The 24,855-nt window shown below is 39.6% G+C and overlaps 1 protein-coding gene across 1 annotated transcript; it reads left to right on the top strand.

The window, feature by feature from the left end:
* The first annotated feature begins 1,991 nt into the window (after positions 1-1,991).
* On the top strand, positions 1,992-23,062 carry ERICH5 (glutamate rich 5). The gene is made up of 3 exons (XM_033126164.1): positions 1,992-2,366; positions 21,621-22,499; positions 22,896-23,062. The coding sequence occupies exons 1-3, from the start codon at positions 2,309-2,311 to the stop codon at positions 23,003-23,005; spliced, it is 1,047 nt and encodes a 348-aa protein (XP_032982055.1). The 5' UTR covers positions 1,992-2,308; the 3' UTR covers positions 23,006-23,062.
* The last annotated feature ends 1,793 nt before the right edge of the window (positions 23,063-24,855 follow it).

Raw genomic sequence — 24,855 nt, forward strand, 5'->3', positions numbered from 1 at the left:
ATGTCTTGATAGATGTGTGTTGTCTTGATGATACCATCCACACTAATAGATGGTGCTGGAAAAATAAATCTCATCCATAGTGGGCAAGAAAAGTAAGTCTAATCCAGTGTCTGTTACGGTAAAGATTATCTATTGTCCCCAAGGAAGTCGTACTACCAGTCTTCCATGAGGTAGCTGATAGATCCCATCAAAGAATGGGTATCACTTCAGAGGCTTACAGTTGGTCATTCTTTCTGCTACTGGCAAACTGGGCACTCAGCCAGGTAAAGCATGGTAAGTGGAGGAATATGGTGTCGAACCCATACTTGACCGCTATCCTTGTCCCTAGAGCCATTTTATTCCTGAGACAATTGAGCAAAAACTAGAGTAGCTCATGAGAAGCTTCCTAACACCCACAGGACACCTGATTATTTTACTATTGTTCACCTGATTATAAAATGCTTCCCCTGAAGAAAATGGCTGACAAATTATACCTGAGGAAAAGAAAGATACCCCAGGCAACTTCTTAAAAATTTTTACCTGTTATGTTATGAAGGGTCCTTGCACAAAAGTCTCCAGTCTCCTTCATTCAAAGGAGTCTCCTTCATTTGGGAACTGATTGCTGGGTGGCCATGGCTTTGTTAGGCCTGCAGCGCAGGAGGGAGAGGAAGAGGGAGAAGGAGAAAGAAAGGAGAGGGGATCAGGAGGAGGAGAGAGGGAAGGAGGAAGGAAGAAAAGGAGAGACCTTTAAACATATGGTAAAGACCATAGCTTTGTATCACATGACCCTTAAGGGAAATATGCCAAATTTTAGATAACTTGAGCATCAAAATAATGGTGTGTGGGTTGAATTTTGTCACCTCACAATTCATATGTTGAAGTCCTAGCCCCCTGTACCTCATGGTGTATTTGTAGACAGGCCCTTTAAAGAGGTAATTAAGGTAAAATTAAGTCATATGGGTGGGCCCCAATCCAATATAATTAGTGTACTTATAAGAAGAGATTAGGACACAGACACGCACGGCAGGAAGACCATGTGCAGACACAGGAGAAGACTGCCACGTACCAGCCAAGGGGAGAGGCCTTAGAATGAGACTAACCCTGCCCCCACCTTGATCTCAGACTTATAGCCTCAAAATTATGAGGAAATAGATTTCTTTTGTTTAAGTCACCCAGGCTGTGGTACTTTGGTATGACAGCCCTAATAAACTAACACAGATGGTAACGACCCATTGAATAATGTAAAAATTCTTGAGTATTTACTGATGTAAGTGAATAATAAATGGAAGAAAAGGGAAAGTGCTCCATTAAAGTAGAATGCCAACTAATAAATGTAGAAGGAATCATATAATTAGAAAAACTCATTTCATAACTCATAATAATTCATCCAAGCAAAAATACTAATATATACTGAAAGTGGCAGATAAAAGTTTGATGAGAAATAGGATACTTACTAAGTCTCTCCCCATAAATTACAAAGAGTAAAATAGTGACTTTTCAGTGGAGAAAACTGGCAGACAGTGCCTTAACTACAACATGAATAATAAGACAAATCGACATCATGTGCCACTTGATATAAATACACAGATAACATAACGTCTGTGTATTTCAGCCCAAAGTGCATCGCCTGAAAACAATCATGAGGAAACATTAGACAAACCCAAACTGAGTAATGTTCTACAAAATAAATGGCCTGTTCTCTTAAGAAATGTCAAGGTCATGAAAAACAAAGACCGGGGAACTACTTCAGATTAAAGCAAACTAAAGTACAACTAAAGGCAGTATGTGGTCCCGAATTGGACAACTGACCAAAGTTCAATAAGGATGGATTAATAGTATCGTATCAACGTGAAACTTCCTTGTGGTAATTGTACTGAAGTTATGTAAGATTAAGGCTGTCACCGCAAAATCTAGTCTACCAATCAATAGCCACTGACCAAATCGCCTCCTCCCCTCCCAGCTATTTAGTGATGGTTCAGAAGAGTCCTCCAGCCTTTCACTCCCTCCCCCGACATCATCCCTATGCCCGCTTCAGAGGCCTTTTTCCTCTCTGCCTTTAGCACACCGTCCCCCTTCTGCCCTCCAGGCTCCTTGTCCCTGTCCTCTTCTGCTTGCTCGCTGTCTGCTCCCTGACTGCTTGCGCTCGGCGTGGCTCCCTTTGCTGCCTAGGTGCGCACCCGCAGCCCGGCGCTCCGCGGGAGCAGAACTGGCAGAATACTGGGAACTTCAGCGCTGCGCGGGGCTCCGAGGGCCGACACCGCGTGGGGCTGGGACAGGTGGCTGCACTCGCCCTCGGGGCCTCACTCTTGCCGGCGTCGGCACCGCCGCGATGGGCTGCTCCAGCAGCGCCTTCAACAAGGCCGGCGACAGCAGCAGGCTCCGCAGCGGTGAGCAGGGGACCCGACCCCACCCCCTCCTGGGCCTCGGGATTCGGGTCGGCTCGCTCTCTGGGGGTCCGAAAGGTGCGACCCGTGCCCACCCCGCCCGGCAGGGGGCGAGTTCCTCCCTGAGCATGGAAGTGGAACCCTGAACACACCGAGCGACTCCCTCCCGAAATCTGTAGCGGCGCTACTGTGACCCAAGGTGCGGCGGTCCGCGCGCGCCCAGACGCGCGAGGCCCGGTGGGGAGCTGGGGTTATCTCGTCATCTGGTGTGATCGCAGGGAATTGGCGTTAAATCCCTAGCTTGGTTAGCCACCGCATTCTCTTAAGCAGATGAATAATTTCCTGTCCTTAACAATAGGTGCTATTTAATCTCCTAGAAGTACGAAACTTCAGATTATATAAAGATGCAATCTGACTGAGAACCGTTAGTTTCTGGTCGTAAGGAGAGATGTATACCCATTTTTCTATCAAGACCTTTCCGCCTTGCCCTCCCGTCAGTGGTTCAGCATCCGAGATGGCAAAGGATGCTGAAAGTACAGGTGGGCAGTCACTCCTTCAGATTGGTTCCTGAACTTTTGAAGAAGTCAGGTACACTTTCCCCTATCTTTGGGGTATTTCTTGACAAACATGCACGTGATAAAAAGTGGTCATCTCTGAATCCTACAAAGAAATTCAACAAGTATATTTTGAGTGTCAACTATATAATAAAATAGCCAGGTAGGTGCTTGGCTAGATGCTGGAGATACAAGGGACCCTACTTTTGGGGTTTAGAGGTGGAAGAGACAGACAACAAAGTTAAACAAATGATTAAGATAGTTTCTGACAGAGATAAGTGCTGTGAAAAGAATAAAAGCAGATTAATGAACTAGAGAATGACTGGGTTTTACAACTGACTCACTTCTTACGTTTTGGATAAAGCTCTGGAAGTTTAAGCAAATTGCTTCAAACTAGGTTACAGTCTTCTTCAAGGCTAAAGTTAGGGGAAATTTTATACTTTGGTTAATTCCTTTTCACAGGTCTTCTTTTAGCACCTTGCCTTATTCCAATAATACAGAAATATCTTCCCTTCTGATTTTGTAGTAGAGCTTGCAGGGTTTTCATGAATGTTGTTTCAAAACTCAGATAGAGTCCTAGTCAGAAATATGTTTTATTGTAGTCATTTTCATGATCTATGATAATTTATTTCTAGCTTCAGTAGATAATAAAAAGCAATAACAAATTTGGAAATAGGCAAAAAACTAAAACCATATGTAACAGTAATTCCAAACCCCTTGTCACTGACAACAATGTGAAAAGATGGAAAAATACATTCCTTATGTACAGCACTTGTAAACCTTTCTCCTAAAGAGACAAAAGCTTCTGTACCCCAAATACACTCTCAAGAGGCCAGTGCAAGGGGCAATTTCTTTGAAGTTTCACATTTTATTTTGTGAAACCAGGTGGATTTTGCATTTTGTTCCATGTTAAATCCTTGTTGATTTAAATGTGAAAAACAGGAAAGGAAACTCATGCTTCAGGAAGATACACCATATCATTTTGGCTTCTATCTCCTGCCATGCCCTCGGTAGTCTAAGAATAGAATCCTAGTTTAAAAAGCAGAACATTAAATCATCATTATAGATTTTTAAATCAATGAAAACATGTATTGCAGGAATGTTACTCTTGGGGAGGGGCAAAAGTATCTAACAGGTGGAATGGGGTTTTTAATCCTCTCAGAAAAGAATGAATGAGCTTGTTTTAAAATACATTTTATCACCAGTGTTAAAACCATCTACAATGCTAAGCGAAATAAGTCAGACAGAAAAAGCAGAGAACCATATGATTTCACTGATATGTGGTATATAAACCAAAAACAACAAAAGAACAAGACAAACAAATGAGAAACAAAAACTCATAGACACAGACAATATTTTAGTGGTTACCAGAGGGTAAGGGGGGGTGGGGGGTGGGAGATGAGGGTAAGGGGGATCAAATATATGGTGATGGAAGGAGGACTGACTCTGGGTGGTGAACACACAATGGGATTTATAGATGATGTAATACAGAATTGTACACCTGAAATCTATATAACTTTACTAACAATTGTCATCCCAATAAACTTTAATTAAAAAAAAAAGAAAAATGAAAGGAAAAAAAAACCATCTACAAGAGTCACACCCTTTCAGTTTTTATTCACGCTTTCATTGCTGTTCTAAATTTATATGGATGTTGTTCTTAAAGAAATGTTAAAAAACCTGACAACCAGTTTTAGTGCATAGAAAATTAATTAATATGCTGCATAAATTGCTCCGCGCACATATCAAATCAATCAACAGGTGTATTTTGCTTCTGAGCCTCAATCAGACAAAACTCTCTTGAAAATGGATACTATTGTATGTTCACCATTTCAACTTCATGATCTTGGAGACTTCATAAATAATTCATTCCTGTTTCTGTAGCGCAAAACTTCTTTATATGCAATCCCAAGTTTGTGTGTATGTGCTTTTAGATAAAAACAGTCCAAGTTAAAAAAAAAAAGTCCAAGTTTATTAAATGTCCTGTACATTCATTTACTCACTGTACCTCCCCCCGTCCCACCATGCTTAACAATGCTTGGTACATAATTGTTGAATGAATTACTTCATTTGATCTTATAACAATGCTATGACTAAATTCATGATTTCCCCATTTTACAGATAAAAGGAAATAATTTGCCGAAGGTCACAGGACTCCTTAAGAGTTGGAGATGGGCTGTGAATTCAGGTGCTCTGATTCCAGACCTTCACCTTTTCCTCCTTAAACCAGCTTGTGACAACTAGATTTAAATCTGTTTTTGCCTCAGATCACTCTGGATCCCCATTAGATGTATGGTCATCCACTATACAAATAACAAAAGAAATACAATAAAGTCTAATAGAGTATTTATTATAATATACGTAATATATAATAAATAATATAAATATAATATAATCAATAAGGTATTTATTTATCTCTAAGTAAGAGTCAGTAAAATATGAAATATATATTTACTTCCAAATTTAAACTAGGAATATTTGGTGGATATTTAACCTTAGAGATATTTTAAACAGTACATAGATGTAGAGAAACTTTCAGTGCCCTCCCATAGAGATACAGATAATCTTCCTATCATAAGAGATTCTTTTAAATTCACAATATCAACCTTAGAACCCTGTGAGTTAAAGCTCAAATACATCAAGTAGCCTGTAGACTGGATTTGTTTAGACAATTTTCTGTAACTAGCTTAAGAACTGTTTGCTCATGATGCAGTATTAGCTTACCAGCAAAAGAGTCATAAATAATGGGTTGAATTAGGTTACCGCTTAGATCTGTTACAGTTCTAAAATCTTGTAACACTAAAATATAAAGGTACTTATTTTCTGTGCTCCAATTTAAATAAAATAGCAGCTACTGGTTAGGAAGCCATTAGGCTAAATAGGAAAATACATTCTAGTGATCACATGCAGACATTGTCTGACCCATTAGACCCTGAATCCTATGAATTTCTTTCTGTCACCTCCAAAGAAAGAGGTGGAGACTGGCCTTTGGTTATAAATAATTTCCAGTGCTACTCAAAGTGTAGAACAGTGCCTGGTAGTTGGTAGTCACACAGAGATTTTTACTGAATGCCCTGAAATGTGTAAGGAAAGAGGCTGTTTTTTTCTTCCAAAAGGAAAATTAGACAGATTGAGTTTGGAATCTCTCGTTTGTGGAAGCAAGTTCTAAGTATTAGGGCAATTTCTGTTCTTTTCAGTGCCCTGAGGAGCTGATGGACTCTGAACACAAAGGTTTTGTTGTCTTCACAGACTTTAATGGACCCAAAAGTCTCAAGAGCTTTGGCATCCAATCTTCCCAGTGTTACCAGCCCCTGCTTACTAAACTCTTTGTTAAAATAAACGCCAACCGTTTGTGGCAGACATCTTCCTGAGATTTCACAGCTGAAGCACCAGTGTGGACAAAGTAAATAGATTGTAATTATTGACACATTCATTGCTAGGTTAATGTGTACGTTTCCACTACAGGTACAATCCTTTGTTTGCTCTGCCTGAACTCTCACTAGCAGCTTGGCGTCCCCGCTCCCTGGGCAATACGATGAGGCTTCAATTTCATAGTTATGGGAATTGTTCTTTGTACTGTGGAGATACCTTCAGTCCTGAGTAGACAAATTCTTTTTGTAATTGAAAAACAAACGTTATTAATATTAAAGTGATTTTTATAGGCTTTTCTTGCATATAGACATTATACAAATGGGATTTCTTTCTTTTTTTTTTAAACGCTACAAGTCTTTGGACTGAGTCTTATATGTCTTTGTGTCGCCTCGCCAGCCTGGCACACAGAGAATATTCGGTAAGTCTTTGTGGTAGGTCTGGTTATTACACATACCTAATTAAAATGGAATATAAGAACTGCATACATGGCTCTAAAAATTGAAAACATTTGAAAAATGCATGCAGTGAAAAGCACACCTCCTACTCCAGCCCCACTATCTGCTTAGTTCCAATCTCACTCATGGGTAAATACTGTTATTAGGTTTATTTTTCTGTGTATTCTTCCAAAGTTTCTTTATACATTGAAAATATTATTTCCCTCTCCCGTCTTTATTCATAAAATGTAATGTATTATACCCACTATTCTTCATCTTGTTTTTTTCACCTATCAACATGGAAATTTTTCTACATTGATATGCAGAGAATGTCATTCTCCTTTTTTACACTTGCTTAATAATACGTTGTGTGATTTATTTAACCAGTCCCCTGTTAAGGGATATTTGATTTGTTTTCAGTTTTTTCCTGTTGCAAACAAGGCTGCAACTGAATTCCTTAATACATACATCGTTTTGAATGTGTGCAACTGTAACTGTGGGACAGTTTCCTAGAAGTAGCATTATTAGGTCAAAAGGTATGTGCATTTGTAATCTTGATAGATACCTGCCTAAATGCCTTCTATAAGAGTTATACCAATTTACACTCTCATCAACAATACAATAAATCTTTTTCTAAAATTGAAGGCTTTCCATCATTAGTGCAGCTACGTCAAAACATGGACATGGAGCAGGAGTTAGGGGACAAGGTAGGAGCACCATCTTGGTTCCAGGTACTTTAGTCTATGATCTCATTTATTTCATTCAAGAGCCTTATAAATAAACATCAGTATCGCCAAACATAGCTAGAACACTGCTTAGTCAGGATAAGTAAGTTGCCCAAGGTCTCAGAGCTAGTAAGCGATGCAGCTGGGGCTTAGGCCCAATGTATGTGACTCCGAAGCCCCTGCTCTCCTCACAATCTCCAGTTCCTTCTGGGGTCTAGTCCTGGTTCTGCCAGAACTTGTCATGTGGCCTTACACATAGGAGAAATGCAATCTATATCTGCTGAGTGGGTGAATAAACGGATCGACAGAGGTGAAGGTTCAGGAGGGTGAGAGTACTGCTAAGAAAGCAGAGGGAGAGTAGGAATCAGGACCCACAGAATAACAGAAACTGGAAGGCAGCATTGGCCAACATGGGCTTGGGAAGAGGGTTTTGGGTTGTGAAGAGGGTTTCCTAGTCATGCGGGAAAAGGTCAGTACAGCAAAACAAAGGTTTATTGTGTTCTGTTAAATCATACTTCTGTAAAGTTGCCACATGTTCCAGCTCATGTGTACAGTTTCACTTCTATGTTAATGTTTTACAATATCAAGTTTAAAATAAAAACCTGATACTTTTGGGGATTACTGAAAGGCTCACCAAAACTGACCAAAAGCATCAAACTTGGCCAGGCTTTGGAAACTGGTGTGTATAAGTGTAAGTAGGACTAGGTAATGGTTGGTTTTCAAAAAGCAAAGTGCCAGAATATAGCTCTCCAAGTGAGTGTGAATGTCTGCAAAATACCATAATGACCTCAGAAGCATCTTTACTGTCCCAGGGCTGCTATTGCTGTTCACACTCCTTGAACCCTCCTTGGGAATTGCAGTCAGGCTCTAGAGTTCATTCTTTTGTATATATTCAAGGGTGTCAGAGCTTTGCCCTTTACGGATGAAGATTACAAAAACAAAAAACACATTGTTTTTAACAGTTAAACTCCATGGGGATTATGCTTTATAAAGGTGGGTGAAATAAGCAATGCTAGTGTGCTTAGAAATAAGGCGTGGTCACTGGAAATAGGCAGAGAAAAGAAAGGGCAACAGGTGTCATTAGGACAAGTTCAACTGACACCACTTGCTTCCCCATGGATGGGCCCAAGGGGCTGTGGTGACTGGGTAGCCCTACACCTAGGAGGGATGAATGACCCTCTTTTCTCAACAGTCCCTCTGGCCTCTTTTCTAGTCTGGTTTCTCTAATAACATAAGAGACCTCAAGTCCTGATAACATGTTGTTTATTCATATGACACCTCTTGACATTCAAATCTGTATGGCTTAACTTGCATTGAGATGAGCATGTCACATTGGACCAGTTTAGATAAAAGAAGTGTCCAAATGTACATTAAGTAGTAAAGTCGAGATGCAAGAAGATCCGGAAGCATCAGTAAACAGCAAAATGACATCTTTGCCCTAATCTATCTCCTTTTCAGGTCACCAACAGTCACATTTCATTTACATACAATAGACTCTGTGGCCATGACAGTATAATTAACTTCCTCTAAGATAAGTAAATATATAAAGAACTTGACCTCATAGGCCAAAGGTTGAAATGACTCAGGCCAAGAGGCTGCTCAACGAGCCTTCTGTATGACCCTGAGTCCCCAGCCCTCCAGGCTTCTTTGCAGCTGTTCCTCCCTAGCCCCACCCCTGCCAGGTCCTTCCTTCTCAGTGATTGACCTGATTTTTCTCTACTGAAAGAAAGGTCCTTGCTATCTATGAGTACTTTCTTCCCCTACAGTCATATGGATGTACCATCAATTAATTGTCTGCTCCCTTCACCAGGACAATCATTTGGGGACAGTACTTTTTAAACTCTGTAATATATTTGACTTTACATTCAGTGAAAAAGACCTCTCTGCTCTCTTCAGCAGTTTGCCTTTAAAAATCTAGCCCTAAATGGTCGTTGCAGGATGAGAACATTCCACACTTTGCAGACTGCTCTGATTCATGCTATCATTATCTTCTCAGCCTTGCCTAGCTAATGCTACTCTAGTGTATTTACGGTGACAGAAATATATTTGTCCCTTTGTTCTATGCATCAGAGAGCTTCCCAGTCTGTGAGAATAGGTGTAATGTGCTAGAGTTTCTCTCAGTCTCTAGGGCAGCCTGGCAAGGTCCGCCAGGTGCAGCTTCTTCCATCACCTGAGTGTGCTGCACAAATATCATATCCTCTGTGTCCCATGACCCACTGAGATATTCATTCCAACTGCTCTATCATTTTCACTAGTGGTTTCTCTTCCTGGAGATAACATCTATCTGCCTTCAGCAAGGACCTCTGTCTGTTGAAATGTCCTCCGCAAACCATCCTCCTTTCTTTTCTTTCGGTAACTATCATTGATAATGATAAGGAACTCCTTGATTTTTTTTTTTTTTTTTTTTGCCTGTTCTTACTCTTTTCCATTTTCCTAAGACTGATAGGAACCACATAGTTTCTTTTGGCTAGTTTCCTTTCCCTTTGTTTGTCCTGGAGTAACGTCTACAGACTATATGGTTGTGAGAGGCTGTGATTACCTGTATACTTCAAATGTGTGTGTGTGTGTTTGTCTGTGTGTGTGTATGTGAGAAAGAGAGAGAGAGAGACAGAGAGACAGAAAGAGAACATGTGGCTTTGAGGCAGAATTTCAACCCACTCAGTATAGAGTGCTGATTAAGAATGTGGGTCTGGAGTTAGACTGTCTGGGTTCAAATCCTGGTTCAGGATTAATTTAGTAGTTGTGATTTTGAGTCACTGAATCTTTTTATGGCTCAATGACTTCATTTGTTTAATAGGATTAACAATAGTTCCTATTTCATAGAGATAGTCTGAGGAATAAATGAGTTAATACATATAACGCACCTAGAATGTAGCCTAAATGTTGCCTAGAACAAGGATTGGCAAACTGGCCTACTGGCCAAATCTAGCCCATCACCTATTTTAGTAAAGTTTTGGGGAACACAGACATGCCCATTCATTTTCTATGGCTGCTTTCTCACCATGATGACAGAGTTGAGCAGTTGTAATAGTGACCCAATGTTCAGCAAAGCTGAAAATATTTACCATCTGTCCCTTTACAGGAAAAATGTACTGACCCCTGGCCTTGAATATTGTCTAGTAAGTCCTCAATAAAATTATCTGTCATTAATATCAGTTTTAATGAATCTCAATTTTTCTTTATTGCTTTTCCAATATCAAGTTTTGTTTTTTCCTCAAGATCAAGTTCTAGATCTCTGAATTTCTTTCTTTCTTTCTTTCTTTTTTGTTTTAAGGAGGGCGCAGCTCGCAGTGTCCCATTCAGGGATCAAACCGGCAACCTTGGTGCTATTAGCACCACACTCTAAACCACTGAGCTAAACAGCCACCCCCAAATCTCTGAATTTTTTGATTTCCTAACTTTTTTTTTCTTTTTAGTAAGTTTGTTAAAGGAAAGGGACAATGAAAAACATTAAGTCAGTAATAGCACAAGTTGTACATAAATCTTCAAAAATCATAAAAGTGGTGTGTGAATGACCAAAGTTTATGAAGCAGTTTTTCTAAGGTTACCACATCTTATTTTGCAAGGTTACTTGCTCTTGTACTTTTGCTGCTATAATTTTTTTAAATGAACTTTGTTTTAGAATGATTTTAGATTTACAGAAAAATTATGATGACAGCACAATTTCCATATACCTCACAACCACTTTCTCTTATTATTAACATCTTACATTAGTAGAGTGTTTGTAACAATAATGAACCAGTACTATACATTATTATTAACCAAAGTCCGTACTTTATTCAGATTTCCTTACTTTTTCTCTAATGTCCTGTTTCTATTCCAGAATACCACATTTAGCCGCCATCTTGCCCTAGACTCCTCTGTACTATGACAGTTTCTCAGACCTGTTTTTGATGACCTTGCCAGTTTTGAGGAGTACTGGTCAAGTATTTTGTAAACTTCTGGGATTACAGTTTGTCTCAATTAGTATTTGTCTGATGTTTTCCTTATGATGTGAGGTGGGTTGTGGGTTTTGGGGAGGAAGACCACAGAGATAAAGGCCCTTCTCCACACATTATATCAAGGGCACCTGTTCTTAACATGACTTATCACCACCTCCTAAACTTCTCTAATAGTCCTTTTGGAGACTTGGAAGCTTGAAGAAGGTTGAGAGATGTTTGTTTTATACTCTAATTTTATTAAAATCTTTCAGTTTAATCATTTCCATAATTCTTGGTCAAACCTGCTTCTTCCTAGATCGAAGCTTTTCCTTTCCTTTCTTTTTTTTTTAATTTTTATTGTGGAATATTCAGGAACAGTGGGTTTTTCCCGGACCCATCAGCTCCATATCAAGTCATTGTTTTCAGTCTAGTTGTGGAGGACGAAGCTCACTGGCCTACTGGGAATCGAACCAACAACCTTGGTGTTATGAGCACTGCGCTCTAACCACTGCGCAACCCGGCTGCCCTGAAGCTTTTTCTTATGCTCTGCTTTATGAAGAAAAGAAGCTCATTTAATTCAGGTTTTAACTGTCTGTGCCAGTAGTCCAATGCTGGACTCACAGGTGCATACACCCTGTGAGAGGAAGACTTCTGCTTTGTTACAAATGGCTTTTCATTCTGGGAAAATCCTCCACTTCCCTTAATGTGATCTATACTAAGCAAAGTCATGTGCATTGCATGTGGATCTCTAATCTCAGAGAGTAGTAGCAGCAGTCAGCAGAAAGACCTGGGGTCACAATCCTACTTGGTCTGCCCACTGCTCTTTCTGATACTGGGGACTCTCAGGGTACACTAACCACTAGACTTGAAGCCCAAATCTTTGATGTGACTATGACTGCTCTGTTGCAAAATGTATTCCATCCCAGCCACAAATTTGCTAACTGCTGATGGGAATACTCCCTTCTCAACACAGGCACCTGCTCTTGGCCACAAGCCTCTGCACACGGCACACTGACTGAGTCAGACAGAACGGCTAAGCTGAGAGAACAGCCACCTCAATCAGTGCAGCCACTACTCACAGCTCTTAGAGTGCAAGGTACAGAAAGTATTAACCTTAATTTCAGATGAGAAATTAGAAGACCTTTGTTTCCTGACCTAGCTGAGGTGGAGGCTTAGCAAACCCAGCCAGTTCCAAGAAATGATGGAAGCTGGACAAAAATCTCACTTCCTAGTGTGGAGCTCACTTAGACCAGTTCGGGCCCTCAATTCATTGCTAAATCAATATACTCATCATGGTGCTGGCCGTGGCATGCAGGCTTGAGAGCAGAGACCACGCCAGGGTTTTGACAATGGGCAACAGGCCTGTGGAGAATGAGGGACTCCCACAGCCAGCAGTTCTGTGTGTTCGTCATCCACTTCAGTCTCTCCTGACTAGCTCCTTTATGCCTTTTCCTGATGACCCCAGCGTGTTGCCATAGGTAATTTAACCATCCCCGGATCTTGTTAAGATACAGATTCTGGTTCAGTACATCTGGGGTGGGACCTGTGAGTTAGCATTAAAACAACAACAGCAGCAACAACAAAAAACTCTCAGGTAATGCTTATGGTTTAGGTTCTGGGACCACAATTTGCCTTAAAGCACCTAAATCTTCAGGGTAGAATCACATTTTCTTGAGCTCAAATCAAATCTGAGCTCTGCCACTCCTAGCTGTGTACCTCTCCTAGATAAAGTACTAAATCTTTCTGTGCCATATTTCCTTAATTGTATAATGGGGATAATACAGGTATACCTAGGAGATAGTGTAAGTTTGGTTTTAGACCACTGCAATAAAGCAAATATCTCAACAGTGTGAGTCACATGAATTTTTTTGTTTCCCAGTGCATATAAAAGTTATGTTTACACTAGACTATAGTCTGTGAAGTGTGCAATAGCATTATGTATAAAATACAATGTACAGCGTTGGCTGGATGGCTCAGTTGGTTAGAGCGTGAGCTCTTAACAACAGGCTTGCCAATTCGATTCCCACATTGGCCAGTGAGCTGCGCCCGCCACAACTAGATTGAAGACAACGAGCTGCTGCTGAGCTGCCGGAGGGGCAGCCGGATGGCTCAGTTGGTTAGATCGTGAGTTCTTAACAACAAGTTGCTGGTTCAATTCCCTCATGGGATGTTGGGCTGCGCCCCCTACAACTAAGATTGAAAACGGTGACTGGACTTGGAGCTGAGCTGCGTCCTCCACAACTAGATTGAAGGACAACGACTTGAAGCTGATGGGTCCTGGAGAAACACACTGTTCCCCAATAAAAACAAAATAAAACAATGTACATATCTTAACTTTAAAATATTTTATTGCTAAAAAATGCTAATCATCATCTGAGCCTTCAGCAAGTTGTAATCATTTTGCTGGTGGAAAGTCTTGCCCTAGTAATATCAAAGATCACTGATGACAGATCACCGTAACAAATAGAATGAACTTTTGGGGGTTAGCATTTGTGCCATGGCATACAAGGTCGGTATTTTACATACTTTGATGAGGGAAAGGACAAAAATATCTAGAGTAGCAACACAATTAGATCCACAAATGTTTGTTGGGTGGATGGATAAAGAATAGAATGGAATTGAGGAGACAGTAAAGTAAGAAGATGAGAAGGAAGATGAGTGGCCTCTGCTCTTGGAGCTGACTCATGCTGCATCTCTGGTTCCCAAAGCTCAAAAGCTACAAAAACCTGGAAATGGTGGCAACAAGGGAACATACCAAGGTCCCCCTTTCTCACTGATTTTCTAGAATACCCAGCAGACAGGCCAATGAGGTCTTTGGGATGTCTAATATGTCATAACCATGGGATAGGAAATGCTGACCTCGAGTTTTTCTCCTTGGTGGGTAGAAAGTTTTCATTTCTGATTAGGGTAATGAACTGAGTTGAAAAGCTTCCACCATAATGTGAGTTTCGGGTATGTTAGCTCTAGTTCTAATCCTTTCTGTGATGTTGCCTAGTATTTAATTTCTTTGTGTGCCTATCACAACAGTGCTTGCAACAAGGGTTCTGTTAGTTCAGCTGTCAGAACAAATTTGTGCATGGATCATCTTACAGCAGAATCAAGAGAGATAATGAGCACCAAAGGATTAAACCCAAAGCAGTGTATGATTTGATAAAATGTAGGGTTTGGAAAACAGACATATCTTTAAACAACTTTGGATGTGGAAATAATGCATCTGTGCACAATATTTATTACATAATAATACAGATTAGGCATAGAATGTCTTCTTTTGTGGACAAAAGAGCTCACTGCTTTTCTAGTTAGATTGCTAGAAGAAATGCTATAGTACCTTCTTCTGTGTCAAGAAGGTATGTTGGGGATTCACAAAACCATGGAGACAAAGCATGTGGAGATCTTGGGTAAGCGGTAATGCATAGGTACCAAGTTGTGTTTAGTGAGGGAAGTAGCTATTATTTGAATTTCCCTGCAGACAGTAAACCCTAAGAATGCAGGGACCGGATTTTTCTTCCTTCTTAACTGCTGTAAACCTGGTGCTCAGCCGAAAGCTGGCATACAGTAGGCACTTGATGAATATTTAATGAACAAAATAAAATCAAAGCCAACAATGAAATATTTATTTATATAAAAAGCTATCAGTGGCCTTTATTAATGCCAGTCAAGCCCAGTCAAATCATGGCTGACATAATGAATACTATTCCATTATCTATCAACAATCATGTTTTTAAACTTATCATGGTAACAACAGAATTTTATAGGTTAATGTTGACAACTTCATAGTGTTTGAGTGACTCTTTATACAAGTCCTTTAATATTGCAGTTCATTCTTTCTGTTGCCAAGTTAGCTATAGCTTATTGACAGAGCCACTGCTAGGCCACAAAGGACATTTGTGAAAGTAGAAAAAGAAGCCCTCCCCACCTCTGACATGTGCAACCTTGCAGGTGCACACAGGCTGGAGTTCAGCTCTCCCTTGCCCCTTCAGAAGCACACCCCTGGGCAGTGAGACACCTGCATGGCTCTACACTGTGCTGCGTCCCTGTTTACTTAGTGCCTTCTCATGTCACACACCATGTTGGGTAATTACACACATTTTCACCTTGATCACCTTGATTATCTTAACAAGCCTGGAAGGCAAACATAATATCCTTGTTTTACATTTGAGAAAACTGAGGTCCAGAGAGGTTAGGCACTTGTCTAGATCACACAGTTAAGTAAATGATGGAATCAGGATTCACACCCATCATCAGAACAGTCTGGAATGGCCTGCTCTAGCTGAGGAGGCGAGAAGTCAAACGAATCCAAAAATTATACTTCCCTAGCTGGAGATAAAAACATTGTTAAGGATATGAAATCTGGTGCCTGAAAGGAAATGTTAGTGGTAATTGTATACTTTATTGTTGTATTTTCTGAGAGATGATTTGAAGCAACCATTTGTTTTCCAAACTTTTCATTTATTTACTCTGATCTTTCTTCTTTTCTAAATAGGTTTGGAGAAAGGCACCAGTATTAGAATGAATGGAATTACCTTATTTTTCTGTCTGTCCACCGCAATCTGTTCCTTGCTAGGGTCATCAGATGAAGTATAATACTAGTAATGACTAACATTGATTGACACTCAGTGTGTGCCACTCGCTGTGCTAGTGCTTTCCAGGTATTAAGTCGTGTAACTCTCACAATAGCTCTGCTAATACTTCTCCCATTCTACAGGTGATGAAACTGAGGCACAACAAGGGTTAATAAGGCTAGTAAGTGGAGGAACCAGGATTCAAAGCCAGTACATTATAGGTGTCACTTTCAAGGTCATAGGATTTCTGTCGTCCCTTTTTGAGTAGATTTTGCTCTTCTCTCGCACAAGAAATATAACTTATAAGTGATTAGTTAGGAGTTATTACTTCTAAAACACAGTTATTTAAAAATTCAGTCAGATTGCAGTTAATCAATATAAATTACAAAATGAAGGCTAGTAAGTGGAGGAACCAGGATTCAAAGCCAGTACATTATAGGTGTCACTTTCAAGGTCATAAGATTTCTGTCGTCCCTTTTTGAGTAGATTTTGCTCTTCTCTCGCACAGGAAATATAACTTATAAGTGATTAGTTAGGAGTTATTACTTCTAAAACACAGTTATTTAAAAATTCAGTCAGATTGCAGTTAATCAATATAAATTACAAAATGAATTTCAGCATTTTTTCTATTTTTATGTGTGATCATTTTAAAGATGTTTTAGCTCCTTTGGTTCACCCCAGAAAAAATATTAGAGAGAGTGATATTCTTTTGTAATATTTCCCGGCTTGGTTGACTATTTTCAGGTTGTGCTATAAAATCATTATATGTTGAGGACATTGGCCTATGCCAAACATACCAGTAAGATTCAGAAAAGTATTTAAGAATGAAAACTGATCAGGAACTTAAATGTTCTAGTTTTGGTAAAAATTGATAGAGTCCTTAGACACTTAAGACACCATTTGTGGATAATAAATTTTCACAAAGCTTTTGTTCTAAGGGAAGAACTTAGATTGCTAGCATAGTATATTTTTCAAAATATAAAATTGAGTGGCTATGATTTGGGTGTGCCCCCACCATTTTGTGCTCTAGAAGACTGACGCCTTTAGAATACACCCACAGCTGGCACAGCTGGTTGAAATTAGTTTGTCTCGTTTAACTGACGGTACTAATCACTGTAGTAACTATTTTGCCAGGAATATGATTTGGCAGATGTCTGTGATTAGTATATTAACACATTTCCTTGTTAATTCCTTAAGGCAGTCATCCCCAGAACATCCTTTGTATAATATCTAAATGAATTGTCTTGTCATGATGAATTTCTTTATAGATCTGAGAAACCAGTTTTGTTAAGTTGCCTTCTGTGCTATTAATTTGAAGACTTCAATCATGATGAGGCCAAAGGGTGAGGTGAAGGACAACCTGCCCCCAATTCTATCACGAGGACCCCTGGGGCCGATAGCCTGCTGCAAGTCACAAAATCCTTCTTAAACTCTGCTTCTCCAGGCTGACTCTAATTCCTCTCCAGTCCTGGAGACAGGGTGGGAAATGATTTGATGTGAATAAATGTATTAAGAAGAGAAACAGTTGGCAGTGAGTTGAATTAATGATAACACATAGACGAAGGAAGTAAAGAACCTTTACAATTATTCACTCTGGGAAAAACAAAAAGCTGTTTACATAAAGTAATAGCTTACTGTATGGCTCAGTTTTTCCAAAAAGACATACTGGTTATATGTACATATAACAATATAGATATAACCCAGATTACAACATAATTACTCTTTTAAATAATTGCTAACATCCAATTACTGAGTTGAAAAGAAATGTGAGTGTGTATGGCAGAGGGTGGTGGGGCGGGTGATAGAGGTGGGAATAGAAAGTCTTTATTTTCCATAGTGGGAGTAAATTGAAATGCCCAAACTGAAAAATCATGAAATAGCAATTCACTTAGAGATATAGAAAAAACTCTCCCTCTCAAACAGCTAAAAGAATGAACATATTTGCCTCCAGAGAAGGGGAAATTGAAGATGAGGCCTGTGTATTAGTTGTATACCTTAATTATAGATAAGCAGACAATTCTTTAAAATGTATGCATATATAACTGGGCTAGGTGGTAACTTAAGAAAAAATTAGAGAAAAGCAAAACTGTCTTTGGGAAAAAAGCGATAGAAGAAGAAATGTATCACCTGGAGGCCCATTTTTTAGCATGTTGGTTTATTTTCTTCCACTATTTCCCCCTCTATTTTTGATTTGATTTTTCTCTCTTCCTTCCTCCCTCCCTTTCTTTCTCTCTATATGATATATATATATATATATATGTATATTTGATATATATATAAAATTGATATGTATATATATAATTGATATATCTGGGTGCCAAAAAATGTATACACATTTTAAGAGATGTTATCTATGTATTACTTTTTGAACTTGAATTGAGTTACGGTAGCACTGTGCAGTATGACGTTCATTAAAAAGACGGCATTAATCAAATACATGCTAGTGTCACCATACGATAGGCAGGACGGTCAATGTGTTAGTGGAGTCGGGGGACCTTCTTGGCAGGATGCCCAGGCGTGGTTCCTACACCGGGGGTTAAACGCGGGCCTCCTGGAGGAGAACTGGGTACCCTAGCCTCCACTTGCTGGAGGGTGGGCCCTCCTCAGTGCGATGTCCTGGTTCTTGGCAACTCGAGCAAAGAATTGAACGAGACACAGGTAAAGTGGTGAAAGAGCATTTTATTAAAAGAGATAGTACACTTCAAAGAGTTAGGAGCAGACCTGAGCACAAAGAAAAGCGGCTCAAGGGCCCATGATTAGAAGAGAAAGTACACTCCAAAGGTGTAGGAACAGGCCTGAGCAAAAGCGTGGCTCAAAAGGCTATTATTAGAAGTGAAAGTACACTCTAAAGGGTTAACAGTAGGCCTGAGCAAAAGAAGTGGCTCAAAAGGCACTGACTGGTGAGGACTTGGGGTTATTTTCTTTTCTCTAGGATGGGCTGTTCCCCTCTGGGCAGGGACCACTTGATTGACACCTGTGGTTGACAAGGGACTATTACCTCATCTTCTTAGACTGCGCATGTTCCTTCCCAGAAATCAGTTCGTTATAATAATATTAATGAACTACCAGGCATATGTATGATACTATGATGATGGTATAATGAGGTTAAGGTGAAATGGAGGTCGTTGTAGCCTCTCCTGCGCCGGTGTGAGCGACCAGTTTAATCTAGTCAGATCGATCTTCACAGTGAGTAATGGTTAGGGCAGATAAGGGAAGAATTTGGGAGGTCTCCAGGCAGTGTTCCCGTGCGTTGTGTTGGACGTGCAGGAATGCAGAGACGTAATGCCTGTCTCTAACTGCCTGCCTTATTTCCCCTGAGAGGCATGATCCCCATAAATCTCTGTGGGAAGTTGAGGGATGGGATGTCTCTCTTCTATATTTGTTTCCTCCTGGGAAGGGGTGTAGGGCTGTCCTTACATATTGGGGATTCATGGAATGCTCACCCTATCTGACCTTAAATAGAAAAGAGGGTATCTCTTTTTTTTTCTATATGCGCCTGACCAAGGCGCATATCTGCCTTGGTCACGGTGCACTGGAAGCCTTGATGGGACATTATTCATATCCCAATGGCCCCTAGATGAAGAGAGACAGATTTTAATTAATAAATTAAAAGCACTGGCCCCAGGAACAGGACTCAAAGTCCATTTATCTTAATTTCAGGTGGCATTTGTTCACCCAGGGTTAGGTCTGGAATTGCCTGGGAATGTTAAAGTCTGTTTAGCTTTATTTCACCCAGGGTTTAGGTGTGGAACAGCCTAGGGGAATGCTGGGCTACAATGATTACAGTTAACAAGCTTAAGTCACAGGCTTTTAAGTAGTTATTTGAAGCAGAGGTAAGAGACATGCTGTGATTTAGGCTAGGTGCAACCTTTAGTTTAGGATTAAGAAACTGATTTGAAAAGTGATTAAGACCAGGGGCTAGGGAGCTAAGAAACCAGGGAAAAGGAGACTTAAAATTTCTGTGGTGAGGGAGCTCTCCCATATCAAAAGAAAATGGTGGAAGCACAGTTGTCCTTCGAGGAGCGCAAGACCATTTTGAGGTGGTATTTGAAATTTGAGAACGTTGTGGAAGTCCAATGACAATGGAGGCGTGAGTATGCAACAGAACCTCTAACATGCCTGACAATTGCATGCATTCGTGATAAGTTTGAGACACATGGTGCTGTGTGTAATGTGTACAAGGGAAGGTCCGGGAGGCCTCGCACAGCAACAAGTCCTGCTGCTTCTGCTGCGGTGTTGGGACAGTTTACACGCTTGCCACAGATGTCTACCAAACGATGTTCGCTGTAATCAGAAGGGTCTGGATGCTGACAGTAACCATTTTGAGAACCTCTTGTAATTGTAGAAGTCAAACGTGACTTGTATTCATCTTTTGCTATTGGTATATATTGAGTACTACAATTTTAATACAGCTTTTTCCTTTTTTGAAATGTGTATACATTTTTTCACCCTATATTACATATATAATATATATGTAATACATGTAATATATAATATGCATATTACAGAGGGTGAAAAAATGTATACACATTTTAAGAAGGGAAAAAACTGTTATATATATATATATATATATATAAAATTGATAGCTGACTTATGGAGCACTTAATTGCACAGCACAGCTCGTGCTAATAAACACTTTATATGCATTATTTAATTTGATTAATCCAACTGAGTGCTGATTTTTTAACTTATATATCATAATTATTTTCTTATTTTAACATATGGTCTTTATAATCATTTTTTTTATGGTATAATAATATTGCATCCAGTGGAATATTTATCTTTTCCCCCAATTTTTACACTTTCAAGTTGTTTTCCGGCTTTTGCTGTTATAAAGAATCCTGGGATTATATACTTTTCCCCAAAGCATTTTCCTGACATTTATGCTTTTAGAATAAATTTCCAGAAGTAGGATCACTGAGTCAAATACTATAAATATGTTACCATGTTGACTTTTGCATTCACTGTTTAATGTGAGGTGATGCCTCATGCAACTCTGAGATAAGTAGAAGAGACAGATTCACTGTCATTTTACAGATGACATCATTGGGAACCCTGATTGGAGGGAGAGCCAGAATTAAAATTCATGTTTTCCAACTCTCTCTTGATTCCTCTTCCCACTGTGCTCCCCAAACGAAATGAAACTCAGGCTGACCTGTCCTTGTCACCTTCCTTCCCAGACATCTTAGTCTTTACCTAGTAGGGTTTCTCTGTCCTGGGGTCTCTTCCTTTCACTGAGGACCATTCTGCTTTAGGAGGAAAGTAAGACCATTCAAGCAGGGCCATACACGATGAAATCTTCTACTGAGTCTAAGAAGAGAGGGAGGGACAGGGAAAAGAACACGACGAAACAAAATGTACTAAATTAGAGTATGGGACAGGAGCCAGGAGAAGGTGCATAAGGGGCAAACAGGAAAACAAAATTGTGATTTTGGAGGACCTTAATGTTTAAGATGAGGTGTTTGAGTTGAAGACAGTAAAGAGGGTTGAATTAGGGAGTTTAGGGTCATGGTATGGCCTTTCTGTACTCAACTGTACCCAGGGCTGTCTCGAACTGTGAAATCTACTTCTTCATAGCAACATACTTTCTCAAGATAGAAACTAAACAATAATGTGTATTTTTTTAAATTTATTTTTCAAATGAATGAATGATGAAAAAGTAATTTTAAATATATTTTTTTCAACCACAGAAGAAAGTGAGTCCTGCTTTGCCCAACCCAAACCATGTACACTGGGAAGAGAATCTACTGTTAATGGCAAGATACAAAAGGAAAGAATTCCTCCATTAGAGAAGCTCAAGATTTCAGTGGTGTCTACAGCTAATGGTGTTAAATCCCTCCATGAACAGCCGCTGGCAAAGGATGCTGCAGACCCTCCAGGATCCATGGAGAAGACTCAGCCTCTAGAAGGACTCAAGGAGTCTGGACCACCTGAGCCAGGTGGCAAAGATGATACTCCAGGAGCAGAAGAAAAGAAGAAAGATGTGGAAGCAGCAACAGAGGATCAGCCTTTAGGAGGAAATACAGAGACTGAACCTTTAGGAACAGAAGCCAAACATCAGCCTTTGAGGACAGCAGGAGAGAGGGACTCTCCTGGAGTAGTGGGAGGTACTAAGTACCCACAAACTGGCCGAGACATGAAACCTTTAGGAATAGCTGAAAATATTCCACCACGGGAATCAGGTAGAAAGCCACAACCTCAAGAAGCAATGGGAAAGAATGAACAACCCCAACTCCCAGAAACTGTTCCCAAGGAGACTGAATCTCCAGAAATATTGGAAGGAAGTCAGCTTGTGGAAACAGCGAAAGAGCAGCAACTTCAAGAAACACAGGGAAGAGATGAGCAGCCCCAACTTCTAGAAACAATTCCCAAAGAAAATGGATCTCCAAAAATCTTGGAAGGAAGTCAGCTTGTGGAAACAACTCCCGAAGGTCCAGGAAACATGGAGCAGGTTCCACGTGAAGGAACAGTTGGTAGCATGGAGCATCCAGCAGGAATTCTAGAAATAGGGACAAATGTGGAAATGGTCAGGAAAACTCATAGTAACAAAGAGGACCAAAAAACTGAAGGTAAAATTATGTTGTTAAAGTTTCAGGATGTTTAGGTGTGTTCCATACATGAGAATCTCTGGGGGTGGGGGCGGCTGATACACAGCCATTGAAGTCTGCATTTCAGGTAGTTGAAGCTCATTCTGGTAAATTTTAGCTTCACATTACAGTATAATTAAATGAAGCATTTAGCCATCTGTTTCTTAACTCTGGCACTTATTAATGCAGCAGTTTTTGAGTGCCTAATCATTCAGAAGATCTGAGAGAACCAGCGTGATCACTTTTGGACACCACCAGAGAAATTTATTGTTTAGGCCTAACGATTAAGAACTGTTCCTACTGGAAACCAGCTATAGGGTACTTTATTGTGAATGCTAAATGAGCATCTCTTAGTATCTCCTTTGGTTACTTTTCCAGGTAAGACAGGAGAAACAATTGAAACAGAGATGGAGAATGAGAAAGTTAGTGAAGGAGCTGAAACAAAAGAAGAAACAGGAGAAGCTGTGGATCTTTTGGCAGCCACATAGATAGGTATGGTGATAGAAGGGTGAACAGACACAGCGTGTTATAATAGAAAAGACAGAAAAATGTAGTGAAGCTTGTGGTTACAGATGTTACCTTTCAACATCCATATGTTTCATACAAGGAGTGTCATTACCATGTTCTTGACACTCCTTGCCAAACTATAAACAGTTTTCTTAGCTACTTAGAATAGTTATACATTTAAAACTACAATAGCCAGAGCCCATAACAAATATGATCAAAAAGTGTATATGATCATTTAAGAGTGTGAGGGTATTTTCTTCATTGTGGAAATGGTTCCATTCAGTATAGAAAATGAGACCCTAAAATTAAAGTATAAACCTTTAGGTATAGTGGCTGGAGAAGGGAGTTAGCAAATTTTAGGGAGCTCAGGGTAATAAAGTGACACAGTTATAATTATGGTGGAATAAGAATGAACAGCAAAATGGGGCAAACTATACCAAGTATGTCTTTCCTACCACAGAATTTAAAGCTGGTAGAAACTTAGAAAGTATGTCATCTAATAACCTTCTCACCTTAAGTCTATCTACAACCATAGAGCCTTATTTATCATGGAATGTTAAATACGTTAACAGAATCCTTGTCAAAAGAATCCAGACTGGTGCTGTTGCAAGATTAGTCAATGAAATGCTACACTTTGTCCGTGGGCCATTTTGAATCAGCTGTTGATTTTACACTTATGTGAGGTGTTTCAATTGGTGTTATCCCTTTAACTGACATTAAGGTATTTTAAATTAATTGACTTAAATGTATTTCAAAAGCAATCAATAGCAAGAATTAAAACCTAGATTTGTTGCCTCTTTGGAATTCTTCCTTGGGCCCAATTCTTTTTTATTTTATTTTATTTTTTAAAGATTTTATTGGGGAAGGGGAACAGGACTTTATTGGGGAAGAGTGTGTACTTTCTGGGACTTTTTCCAAATCAAGTTGTTGTCCTTTCAATATTAGTTGTGGAGGGTGCAGCTCAGCTCCAGGTCCAGTTGCCATTGTTAGTTACAGGGGGGCACAGCCCACCATCCCTTGTGGGACTTGAATCAGCAACCTTGTGCTTGAGAGCCCGCGCTCTAACCAAATGAGCCATCTGGCCACCCGGGAGCTGAGAGGCAGCACACTGACTTCATTCTAGTTGCGGAGGGCACAGCTCACTGGCGCATGTGGGAATCGAACTGGTAGCCCCGTTGCCCAGAGCTCGTGCTCTAACCAACTGAGCCACCCGTCCAAACCCCAATTCTTTTTCAGACTGCTTTGATTTAATATTAGGCTTTAGAGATGGAAAGGAGCTAAGAGATCAAGATTTAAAAACCATTTATAAATTTCATTAATGTTAAATGATGCACCATGATAGAAACTCACTTTCCAAGAATTCTTCTAAATTTGCCAAGGAATTTGGTAAATGATTACATGTGAATAATAATAATGGCAATCTTTCCACCATTCAGTGCCTTGTGTTTATGAATATCGGGATAGAATTATATTCTGGAAACATTTCGTTTATCTTATTTGTAAATATATATTTTTAAGATTATTTTTCAGATGACTTAACTAGACTTTTTTACTTTAGCTTCTATATTAAAATGACTACAAACATGTAATTAATTTTAATATAATATACAGAGAAGAATTATCTTTATTCTGATTTTAATATTAGTTTATGTTTCTGACTTTAAAGAGTTGAGGTAGACAACAAGAGGAGTGACTTGAGTAGATGACATCATTCTTTCTGATAAGTAAAGAAGCTGGATTGTGATTCTACTGAGAGCGAGGACTGTTTTATGTATCTTTGAGTTCAGGAATTTAGCTCCTTTAATAGACCATGCTTGATAAATATTCATTG

This window comes from Rhinolophus ferrumequinum, chromosome 14 (assembly GCF_004115265.2).
Source record: "Rhinolophus ferrumequinum isolate MPI-CBG mRhiFer1 chromosome 14, mRhiFer1_v1.p, whole genome shotgun sequence".
Lineage (NCBI taxonomy): Eukaryota > Metazoa > Chordata > Mammalia > Chiroptera > Rhinolophidae > Rhinolophus > Rhinolophus ferrumequinum.

Excerpts from the sequence above, each read along its gene's own strand:
- ERICH5 (XM_033126164.1), top strand. The coding sequence starts at position 2,309 with ATGGGCTGCTCCAGCAGCGCCTTCAACAAGGCCGGCGACAGCAGCAGG. Across the intron at positions 2,367-21,620 it reads CAGCAGCAGGCTCCGCAGCG|AAGAAAGTGAGTCCTGCTTT; the intron begins GTGAGCAGGGGA and ends TTTCAACCACAG. Across the intron at positions 22,500-22,895 it reads AGAGGACCAAAAAACTGAAG|GTAAGACAGGAGAAACAATT; the intron begins GTAAAATTATGT and ends TTACTTTTCCAG.